Here is a 12,791-nt window from a genome sequence, read left to right as displayed (position 1 = left end):
TTTGCCAGAGGCAAGTTCCGAATAAAGAATGTCTTTGGGGATCCGTCCGTCATCCATCCGATGTACATGGCCCAGCCATCTGATGTGGCGTTGGCGGAGGAGTGTCATCATGCTGGGAATCTTGGCACGCTCGAGCACCTCGCTGTTTGTTACTCGATCGCTCCAGGTGATCCCAAGTATGCGTCGGAGGCATCGCATGTGAAAGGCGCTCAGTCTTTTCTCTTGTGAGGCGTACAGAGTCCAGGTTTCACTGGCATACATGAGAGTGCTTAGCATGCATGCATGGTACACGGTGATCTTAGTGTTCATGGTCAGCATGCTGTTGTTCCACACTCTCTGCAACAACTTGGAGAGAGTTGTTGATGCCTTTCCGATCCGCTTGTTGAGCTCAGCATCGAGCGAGAGGTTGTTGGTGATGGTAGAGCCGAGATACATGAACTGACTCACCACCTCAAGTTTGTAGTTGTTGATGATGATGCTTGGGGGTCCGTGTCCTGAACCATCACATTTGTTTTCTTTAGGCTTATGGTTAACCCAAACTCATCACATGCTTTAGCAAAGCGGGCCATCAGGCACTGAAGCTCAGCTTCTGTGTGGGTGGCTAGAGCAGCATCGTCTGCGAAGAGCATGTCCCTGATGGTTACTTCATGCACTTTGCTCTTTGCCTTCAGTCGTGCCAGGTTGAACAGTCTGCCGTCTGATCGTGTGTGCAGGTAAATCCCTTCTGTGGATGTCTCAAAGGCGTGCTTGAGCAGGACTGCGAAGAAGATGCAGAAGAGCGTGGGGGCAAGGACACAGCCCTGTTTAACTCCACTGCGGATGTCAAAGGGGTCGGATGTTGAGCCATCATACTGCACTGTGCCTTTCTTGTCATCGTGGAAGGACTGGATCATGCTTAGCAGCTTTGGAGGGCAACCAATTTTCGCCAGGATTGTGAAGAGTCTGTCTCTGCTGACCAGATCGAATGCCTTGGTGAGGTCTATAAAGGCCAGGAAGAGGGGTCTGTGTTGTTCTCTGCATTTTTCCTGCAGTTGCCTGACAGAGAAGATCATGTCGATTGTGGACCTCTCTGCGCGGAACCCGCACTGCGACTCTGGGTAAACTCTGTTAGCAAGTGTCTGCAGTCTGTTCAGGATGACGCGTGTGAAAATTTTACCCACGAAACTGAGAAGTGATATGCCCCTGTAGTTGTCGCCCTTGTTCTTGTACAGGGTTATGATGTTAGCATCTCTCATGTCCTGAGGCACTGCCCCCTCGTCCCAACGCTGGCAGAGGAGGTCGTGCAGGTGTGTGAGAAGCACGCTACATCCACACTTGATGAGTTCTGCTGTGATGCCATCCTTCCCTGGGGCTTTACCTAGGGACAGTTTCTCTAAGGCCTTCTTTAGTTCGTCTACAGTAGGTTTCTCGTCCAGTTTGGCCATTGGAGGGAGGTTTTCAATGGCGTTGAGGGCATCATTGTTCACGTGGTTCTCTTTGGAGTACAGTTTGGAGTAGTATTCCACCAAACGCTCCATCTGCTTGCCCTTGTTGTGGATGGTATTGCCTGTGGCAGACTTCAGTGGTGCTGTCAGTTTCTTCGTGGGACCCATTGCTTTCTTTATGCCATTGTACATGCCTCTGATGTTTCCAATATCTGCTGCTGACTGGATACTCTGACAGAGCTGAAGCCAGTATTCATTGGCACACTGCCGTGCTAATCTCTGCACTTTGCTTCTGGTAGACCTGTATGCCTGTAGTGTCTTCTGACAGGGGGATCGCTTGTATTGCAGGTGAGCACTGCGACGCTCTTCTATGGCTGACATGAGTGTGGCAGAGTTAGCCTCAAACCAGTCATTGTTCTTTGATTGCTTCTTACCAAAGATCCATGTGGCTGTGCTGTATACAGTCTCTCTGATGTAATCCCATCTTTCTTTGGCATGCCGTTGGGGGGTTCTGAGTCAAACGTCTTGGAAAGAGCATATGTGAATTCCTCAGCTTTGTCTGGATATGATGTCTTGGTCACATCAATGCGTGGTTGACCCATTTGCCTAGAGCGGTGGATCTTCTTTGGCTGAAGCTTCATTTTGCAGCACACCAGCGAGTGGTCGGTGTCATAGTCAGCACTGTGGAAGGTACGGGTAAGAAGCACACCCTTCATGGCTGACCGTCTTGTAATGATCAAGTCCAGCTGGTGCCAGTGTTTAGACCGGGGATGCCTCCAAGACAATTTGTGCTGTGGCTTTGTCTGAAAGAATGAATTGGTGATGCTGAGTTCATGGTATGAGCACATCTCTAGAAGGCGCTGCCCATTCTCATTCATCTTCCCAACACCAAACTTGCCAAGACAGGAGGGCCAAGAGTCATGATCGGCACCCACCCTAGCATTGAAGTCGCCCAGCAAAATCAAGTTCTCTTCCTTGGGAATTTTGTCGATGAGCGAGTTTAACTCATCATAAAACTCATCCTTGGTATCTGTGGCGGATCTTAGTGTGGGAGCATATACACTTATCAGGTTGACAGGCCCGTTTGTGGTGTGGAGGCGGAGGGATAGCAGTCTTTCATTTCCTTGTTGGCAGGGTTCTATCATTCCCAGCAGAGTGTTCCTGACAGCGAATCCAACACCAAACTCTCTGGCTTCATCTGCGCTCTTTCCTTGCCAGAAGAATGTGTAGTTCTTTTCTCTGAGGGACCCAGAATCTGGTAGTCTTGTTTCCTGTAGTGAGGCGATGTCGACCTGGAACCTTGCAAGTTCGTTGTTGATGACTGAAGTCTTATGAACATCACTGATTGTCTGGAGATCATCTGAAAGCCCAGTCAGCATGGTCCGGACATTCCAGGTACCTAGCTTGAGGATTGAAGTCTTCTTTTTTATTTTTATTTTGTTATTTCTTGTTGCAGTAGTTGCAGTCCGCTTGTCAGGTACTCGCGTACCTTAAGCCTTACGCACCCAGCAAGGCAGGCGAACTGTGGCGGGACAGCACCTTATTGGCTGGGGGCTGCCCAGTTTGATTCGGGCGGTAGCTGTCCAGTGAAACATGTTGGTGTCTCCCATCGTCAGAAGCAACCCCTGGCGTCTGGCTCTATGCCAATCAAGCGGTGACTTATAACCGGTAAACTGCTGCTTCCTGTGTTGTGTCGACGCTATGGAGCGAAGCTGGAGTGTCCTCTCCAGGGCGCAAGCCTGGGCAGGGTGATATGGAGAATCAACTGTTGCCCATGCAGCTGATCCCCGATACCCCCTCTCCACGCAGCTGATAGATCCAAGGGAAAGGACAAGCCGATACGTCATGGCACCAGCTGCGTCGCAGGAGTTGCCGAGATGACACTGAAATCAATGCCAAGTCGCCTTAGGGACTCCGACTCTGGATTTTCTGTTGGGGTTTACTCCCTTAGCCTTTCCCCTAAGAGGGTATAGTCACAAAGCAGCGAAGGTTTGAAATCGGAGTTTACCTTCTCCTAGATGGGTGACCACCCAAGGTTAACGAGCCCCATCTGCCCGAAGCATCTGGTTTTGAGGCGCCAGAAGCTCACCTGTCATCCCTTCTCCAGTCAGTTTAAACAGGTTCCGCCACTCGTGAAGGCCTGCAGCTGGATTTGGTTGTCAGAGGCTCTATCAGACGCAAGCCATTGGGAGATTTCCAAGGGAAGTGGGTGCTTATCTCCCACAGCCACCCCTGGCGATGACAACCCTTGAAACCCACATACTAGTATGCTTACTATTATATTACATACTAGTCTGTTCCCTATTCTATTACATACTAGTCTGTTCCCTTTTCTATTACATACTATTCTGTTCCCTATTCTATTACATATTTGTCTGTTCCCTATTCTCTTACATATTTGTCTGTTCACTGTTCTATTACATACTAATCTGTTCCCTATTCTATTACATATTTGTCTGTTCCCTATTCTCTTACATACTAGTCTGTTCCCTATTCTATTACATACTAGTCTGTTCCATATTCTATTACTTACTAGTCTGCTCCCTATTCTGTTACATATTTGTCTGTTCACTGTTCTATTACATACTAATCTGTTCCCTATTCTATTACATATTTGTCTGTTCCCTATTCTCTTACGTACTAGTCTGTTCCCTATTATATTACATACTAGTCTGTTCCCTATTATATTACATACTAGTATGCTTACTATTATATTACATACATGTCTGTTCCCTATTATATTACATACTAGTCTGTTCCCTATTCTATTACATACTATTCTGTTCCCTGTTCCATTACATACTAGTCTGTTCCCTGTTCCGTATTCTATTACATACTAGTCCACTCCCTATTCTATTGCATACTAGTCCATTCCCAACTGTTTCATACTAGCCTGTTCCATATTCGTTTACATCCTAGTCAGTTCACTGTTCGGTGACATACTAGTCGGTTCACTATTCTGTTACATACTAGTCTGTCCAATATTCTGTTACATACTAGTATGTCCACTGTTCTATTACATATTTGTATGTCCACTATTCTATTATATATTAGTCTGTCCAATATTCTGTTACATATTAGTCTGTCCAATATTCTGTTACATATTAGTATGTCCACAGTTCTATTATATATTAGTATGTTTACTATTCTATGTGTGTGTGATTAGGATTTTTAACCTAGCTTTAACAATTTTTGAGTCATATTGCTATGATATCTGCAGTGTGGCATTTTATAGTGATGTCTAGCACTGGGGCATCATGCCGCAGACATGTAGCATCATGTCCCACCCAGTCACATTATCCTGACACCAGGCCGACCAGTCCTAGCACTAACCTGTTAATGCTAAACACCTAGCAAGACAGCTGTTAGTATCATTTTTGTAAGTCTTTGGCATGACTCGGCCAGGGATCGAATCCATGACCTCCTGCATCCAAGGCGGACGCTCTAACCACTAGGCCACCGGAGCGGTTACTATTCTATTACTTACTAGTATGTCCACTATTCTATTACATATTAGTCTGTCCACTATTCTATTACATATTAGTATGCCCACAATTCTATTATATATTTGTATGTCCACCGGAGTGGTTACTATTCTATTAAATACTAGTAAGTCCACTATTCTATTGCATACTAGTATGTATACTTTTACTTACTAATATGCTCACTGTTCTGTTACATATTAGTATGTTCACTATTCATTTGCACATATGCTGTAAATTACACTGTTTTGTGTCTTTAAATTTTAACATATCCTTAATTCCAGCATATTGGTATGAACAACATGAAATTTGATAAATTAGAGATGGAGAAAACATAAATTATAAGTGGTATTATTTTTATGCTGTCAACTTTATGAAATCCACAGGCCCATTTTTCCACTTTTATGAAATCCACAGGCCCATTTTTCCACTTTATGAAATCCACAGGCCCATTTTTCCACTTTAGGAAATTCACAGGCCCATTTTTCCACTTGCTTGATCAAGATGCTACGTACATGTATATTAACCCTTTACCTCATAGAGCATAGTGACAAAATTCAGCACACTATAAATAGAACACCTGTTACCTAGCCAACCGCATACGCATAGGCCTGCCTGTGAACTGTTAAGCAATGTAGTGTATGTTACGTTTAACAGCAATTTTAACCATTTTACATTTTTGGTACACATCTATTATATGTGGAAAAATTTAAGAGTAAAGTCCGATTGTTATAGCTGTGTAATTATTTTTCACGGAAGAACTTTTTATGTGCTTTAAAATCTTGAGAGAATTCGTTCACCGTAATGTCAGTGAAGCCGCGTGACCAACCATAGCTGCCATTTCCCATACTTGAAATTTACATGTTTATCGTCTGCGTCTACATCACTAAGTCATCTGAATTTGACAATTTATAAAATCTAATTGCTGCCTACATCAGTGTCAGAGCCTTTACCAAAGTTATTGAATCTTTCATACTTGTGATTTAAATCATGAAAACTGTACATACTGAATGAAATCCGCGACCGCCATTTTGGAGAGTGGAGATTACGACCCAGTTACTTTAAATAGCAGATATCGACCAGTGCATAAACAGCGACCACGTGATCGGACGTCGTTGTCATTTGCAGAAATGAATATAGTACCTAATGGGGGGGGGGTTTCCCCCGAAGGTGGCGCTACGAAAACCAGCTCAAAATGGCAGATGTTTACAACAGGCATCAAAAGGCGCTTCCATGCGAGTGGAGTAGAGGCGTCAAAAGGCACTTCCATGCGAATGGAGTAGAGGCGTCAAAAGATGCTTGCATGAGGTAAAGGGTTAAGACACTTGATTCCTAACCCAGATTGCAAATTTCTAGAACCGTCGTCTCTCATGGCATATGTTGGTATTTTTATCATGTACTATGCAATTTCAGCATCTAATATTTTAGTTTTTATGACTAAATATTTATTGAATATTGGTTTAGTAGCTAAATTTTCTAAATTTGTTTTCTCCACTAATATTTTGTCATTCACTGTGCTATTGTACAGATGTTTATTCTTCAAATACATTATTCAATCATAATACCTTAGGAGTACTATCACTGCCTCACAAATCTCCCCTTGCCAATAAGACTAGGTGGCAACGAGTAAGAACATAACAGTCTTGCTTAGGTGGCCATTATATCCCCACTGGATAGGTCTGGGCTGCATTAATTACGTGTGCAAGTCTATTATACTTTAAGAACCTGTTTTGTCTGTATAAATCCTTTCTAGTACAAACATACGGGCATTATTTGCATGGCAGTTTTAGCGCCTTAGCATCATGCTTCCATGAGCTCATTGTATTCTTACACTTGTATAGGCCATCTCTGAGCCTTCCTACAAGTAGCATAACCTGTATAGTGTAATTATGTATACTTATAGCGCTGGAAGACAACTAGATTGGAAACTGCCCTGGCACCCAAGTCCCCTCCTCCAGACACAGTGTTACTGGCCATTCCTATCAGACTTGACTCTTTTTCTCTTGGGAAACAATGAGGGAAAGAGCTTAAACAACAGACTTTTCTTCCCTCTCAACCTTCAGATATATGGGCGGGTTTCATGGGTCAAGCAGCCCGTAATCTGTCCCATCTTCATGAATCGGACAATGCTCCTCCCACACACACTGCCTGTTTCCATTACAACTGGCCTAGGCCATGTTTGAGTGATCAGGAACTGCAACATCCTCCTTTTAGGGCTCAATAAGAGCCCTTATCCTAGTGCATGGAAAAAGATCTATGTTGATACACCCAGGGACCGCTCCAACACTTTTTCCTCCTCAGGACTCCTTTCCTTCATGATGCCTCATTTAACTCCTCAGACTTCTACAGACATCGCCTCACCAACCTCCCGACAGTGTGTCATGGGAAGAACCTCTATTCTCAGTGATCATCTGGAGGTAACAGTTTCTAATTTGTGACATACGAGTTCAGTGGTGGCAGATCTCGTCACTCTTTAGACTCACCTCATACCCCTAAGGACGATGATACTTGTTCTCATGGAGTGTCGTCGATTCTGTGCTTTACAATGTCACATGAAGATTCAGGCTTCCAGGCCTCCATTGAGGAAGTATTCTGTATTTTGCCTCCGGAGTTTTGCCCACCTCCCCCTACACCAACACCAAACTGGACTAGAGTCCCAGCTTCTGTTGATCTTATGACAAAAAAGGAGGAGCCTGCTTTTAAGTTACTACTTTAGCCAGAGGAATCACAGCATTAACAGACTTTTCTTTACACCATCTCACTTTATTTGGCATTTCTACTGTTGTCACAAGCCAGCCTTTCACTTTCAAATCCTAGCAATAGATTGGGATATCACCACTTTGGGTATGTCCAAACCACACTCCATTATATATGGACCGAGTGGCCTTGGATGATACTCAGCAGTTAGTGCACAACATCATTGCTGTGGGCTCTCCACTGGACTTTGTCTCCATGGCAGGTTTAGAACAAGTGACTTCTACAGGGCATGCATGGGAGTCGGTATGATGCATGGCCCATATTTTAAATAGGGCAGCACAATACCCCTTGGCCAATGCTGTCACTGCCACTACCAATCTACAGTTGGCTGAATGGGACTCTGTACTCACAACCTCCACCTTCCTAAAGGACCTCTATATAGCCAGACTGAACACACAACCTTTATCATCTAACCTTTTGATTAATGACCAGATTGAAGAGGTTTGTAAAAAGTCCACCAGAGAAACAAATTTCACTAATTTGCCACTATAGTGCAATTACAGGGATAATATGGGAAATCAGGAAATGGATCCAAGAGCCACCCATAGGACACAGACCTCCAGAAAACAGTCCTACCGGAGAGCCACACAACATAAGCCACATCCATTGCAAACTTTTCTTGGTTTCAAAAGCAAACTGTGCCCTGTCATCAACCTCATCGCCTTCAGTGGCTTCATTCACGCTTCTTGGTTCTCAATGGAAACACCACAGCACATTCTAAATGCCATCATAGAGGGAGATACTGCCATTTGTGTGGACTCTAAAGATGCTTACCTCCATGTACCTATTCATCAGGATTCCAGGAAGTTCCTTCAGTTTGCCTACAATGACATATACCAATTCAGGGTCCAACCATTCTGTCTCAATATCAGCCCCTGGGTTTTCACTTGTCTCATGAATCAAGTCATGGTGCATATCTGAAACATTTCTACGGTGGCAACATCAAGTTACCTTGACGACATCCATCAGAATCATCAGGTGAGTTCTATTTTACATCAAGACATGATAACCCTTGTCACATCACTTACCAATCTGGGTTTCCTCATGAACGAAGACAAATCCGACCTAGTAACTTTCCAACATTTTGTTCATCTAGGTATAGAGTTCAGTACACATGAAGCTTTTCACTGGTGGAAGGAACATCTCTTTGGCAAGGAGTCCTGATTCTATATGACAGCTCTGCTTAGTGACCTATCTCAAATGATATGGAAGAACTAGGTCCCCATCATGGTGTGGACTTTCTAAACTGGTGTGGTCAACAACAAATCCACAAATGTTGTCCTGAAACAATCAACTGATTCAGACGGAATGGTCTCTTCATCCCTCGGATTTCACCCAGATCTGTACCCGGTGGGACCAGCATGTAGTGGACCTATTTGCAACAAGTTGGAATACCAAACTTCCAACCTCTGTCTCTCTCCTCGGATCCAAAAGCATGGATAGTCGATGCTCTATCCTTGGATTGGAACAACGTGAACACATATGCTTATACCGCTGATTCCAAAAGTGATACAGAAAGGAAAGGAATCAGCCTGTCACCTATCCTGATCGCATCATTCTGATGGGATATGTTGTGGATCAACGACCTCATCGATCAGAAATCCTGCAAAAGATTCAGTTTTCCCTCCTGTTCTCAAACATCCACAATGGCATTTATTTTATCCCTGTCCAGAGCTCTTGAACCTGCACATCTGGATAATGTCAAACAGGCCCTCAGACTTAAATAATTCTCGCAACCAGTCGTGGATTGCTCAGGCATGACCACCCTCCACTCTAAAAGCATATGAAGGCAAATGGCACATTTTCACCCAGTGGTGCTCAACCGAACTTATTTTTTCTCTTCAGGTGTCAGTACCGCAGATAATTTCTTCCTCTGGCTCTTTGGAGAAAGAAGATTAGCTCCATGTATGATCAGAGGCTACTGCTCCATGCTAGCTGACACCTTTCTTCATCATGGGCACAAAGATATTGAACAAAACAAGGACTTAACTGATTTACTCACAAACTTTGAGTACACAGCCTAAAACATTAACCCTCTGCCCCAAGTGGAACCTATCTTGGGTATTAACCTGGCTGAACAAGACCCCGGGCATCTCTGGCGCACATTACCTACAAGACCTGCTTCCTCTTAGCCCTAGCGATGGCAGGCAGAATTAGTGAAATACATTCCCTATCTGCAGACCCCAAAAACCTGCAGTTCCAACATGATGGGTCTGTCTTACTCATGACGGCTTCCTCGTTCATCGCCAAGAACTGTTTTCCTTCCATGGGTAACTAGACTCTTGTCATGAGACCTCTGTCTCTCCAGGACACATCACCTGAAGGCCACTTACAAGACCCGGTCCAATCTTTGAAGTGGTACCTTAATCAAACAAATCATGTGCACCAAGGTACATCTTGCCTTTTTTTACCTCTGAAATCAGGACAAAACAATATATCGGCTCAGACTTTCTCATCCTGGATCAAATGGGTTATTCACTCAGTGTACAGGGAAATAACCCTAGCTCAAATTAATTTTTTACGCATCTTGGCTCATGAGATTAGGGCAGCTGCCACCATCCTAGCATTGAATGAAACTGTTTTCTAACTGACATCATTCAGGCTGTGGGATGGAGATCAGAGTTCACATTCTCTTGTTCTATCTCTTGATATCTTTCATCTCAAAAGGCCCAATTCGATCTTGTTGGACCTGTCTCCACAGCTCAACAGGTCACACTTCCAGGTCATTTGACAGCTTCTTAAAGATGCGGCTTCTAGACTTTCACTGGATTGGCAAACAATATTTTCCCTTTCTGAAGCCACGCCCAGACAGATGGAGTCTTCCTCCAGTCGGGTTACCTAGAAGCTGTCTCAGTACCTCAGGGGATCGGAGATAATATCTCTGGGTTGAAGGGGATATCTCTCCCTCCACCTCTTACTTATTCTCCTAAGGTATTATGATTGGGTAATGTATTCAAAGAAGAAACCAATTTTTTAATAGTAAAATATGTTTCTTCAAAAATACTTAATCAAAATACACATACACCCTCTCAGCCTACTCACAGTGACATCCTTAGGGGGGATGCCTTCCACTCCAGTAACAACTGGTATATTCTTACTCATTGCTGCCATGTCTTATAGGCAAGTGGAGATCACTCTGCCCAACCACAACTTTCTTTAGCTAAAAGTAGTATCTGGGAAGGCTGTACCCCATAGTTATTATGATTGGGTAAGTATTTTAAAGACAGCCAACTTTTCATTTTAGGTTTGTACAAGAGAGGAGCAGGATATACTGTCTAGGGGTTCTAAAAAGAGCGAAAAATTGCGGCAGTTTCTAATGAAAGATGCATCCAGTATGAATTATTTGAAAAAGACATCTGCTGAGGCACGAGATTTTATTCCTACGACCGACAACAAGATGAAGAGCGGTTTGGAGAAAGCTATCCAGCATAAAGATAAACTACTAGAGTATGATCAGACAAGGTAAAATTATGAGTAAAATCAAATGATATTTTTAGTATAGGTTACTTAAATAAGTGTGGTGAATATAACACATATTTAAATGCAGAACCATTTTTTCGTTGGCTTGGGATTTATTTTGAATACTTTACATTGTCCACAGTATACCTAAATAAAACTCAAAAAAAACTAAAGTTTTGTTTTGACCTTAAAACCTTAAAAAAGTTTTTAGAAAGAGGAATGAAACCTAAATTATAAAAAAAACAAAGCGAAAGCAAAATTACAAATGGCTCTATGCATATCCCCACAAAAAAAGTTTTTTAGCACACAGTTTTCCATTATGCATTTTTAGCACACAGTTTTCCATTATGCATTTTTAGCACACAGTTTTCCATTATGCATTTTTAGCACAGTTTTCCATTATGCATTTGATAACGTGTAAATTATGCAAGTTAAAGACATCTGGTCATTTTATTCTATAATTCATTTGATAGTCCTATAACAGCATGTCATTGTCAACAGTTGTACCATTTTAAAGACATTTTTGAAAATTGTAAGTGATGCACTTTGCTTGAAATGGTTTTTAATTATGTGAGCCATACATATAATCCAAACCAGATGCATTACCAACATGGCGGTAGTAGTACATATAGTTAGTAACATTATTTCCAAAGGCTTGGAAATATGTTATGCTACAACTTTTTGGATCAAAATTGGCACACCATATAACAATTTCATAACTTTTCAGTCACCAGATATGTAATTTTACTAGGTCTGATCACCGGCATAAGGGGTACAGACTCAAAGGCTGCACATTTGGTGATTGTTAGTGCCAACCTACAGAATTATAAACAGGGATTAATCCTGTCATATTCTTGAGAGTGTTGTTGAATATTATTTTGACTATTAATTTAGTACTCATATTTTTAGGCACAAGAATGCGTGCAATGGAAACGAACAAACATTTATATTCTGATTTGCCTGGATTGTGTTTTTATTTTGGAGCAAATCAAAGCAAGGTGAATTAAAATTTACAATTGGGGATGATTTACCCCAAATTTACAATATATACAAATTTAGGAAAACCATAGGGGATACGCTGTCTTTTTTATTCACTTGAAGAAATATGGATATGACAACATTTATTTAGTTTATGGTACTATGAAAAATCATTTAATATTTTGACATGTTTGCAGATTCCCCAGTAACTACATGCTATTTTTAGATGTCATCTTTTGATCAGCTTCTTGCATAATATTTTAAGGTTTATATGGGGAAAAACATGTGTAAAAACGAGATCCTGAAAAATCCAGAAAAGGTAATATTACTTCTTGTAAAGCTCCTTGCCAACAAAGATGGTTTTTAAAACTGTTGTATGACCAATGGTGGAAAGTAACAGTGACATGTTTTTTATGTGTAATGCAAATAGAAAGTGTGCAAAGGATAAAGTAGAGGAAATCAAGGTTCTTGAAAAGCAGCTTGAAGAGCTTAAAAATCCATGTAAAGGAAATGTATAGGTACTAGGGTTGGATATTGTATATAGTCTTCAGTGTGCTGTTTTTACTGTGGATAAAACTGCAGGCCTATAGATGACATTGGATAAAAATTTACATTTCTTTAATGAATTATTTGTTGGCTGTATACAGGAGTACATTTTAGAAGAAATTTATTTTTTATTATTTATTAAGTT

At 42.1% G+C, this 12,791-nt stretch overlaps 1 protein-coding gene across 1 annotated transcript in view; it reads left to right on the top strand.

The window, feature by feature from the left end:
• LOC149802146 (activating signal cointegrator 1-like) overlaps positions 1 to 12,791 on the top strand; it is a 66,416-nt gene that overhangs the window by 17,646 nt on the left and 35,979 nt on the right. The window contains exon 6 of the mRNA XM_089956548.1: positions 10,908 to 11,125. Coding sequence (XP_089812674.1) covers positions 10,908 to 11,125 — 218 coding nt within the window. The remainder of the gene's footprint in view (positions 1 to 10,907; positions 11,126 to 12,791) is intronic.

Source organism: Sinohyriopsis cumingii, chromosome 4 (genome assembly GCF_028554795.1).
Source record: "Sinohyriopsis cumingii isolate HCF-2022 chromosome 4, ASM2855479v2, whole genome shotgun sequence".
Lineage (NCBI taxonomy): Eukaryota > Metazoa > Mollusca > Bivalvia > Unionida > Unionidae > Sinohyriopsis > Sinohyriopsis cumingii.
This window is presented reverse-complemented; position numbering and strand designations above follow the sequence as displayed.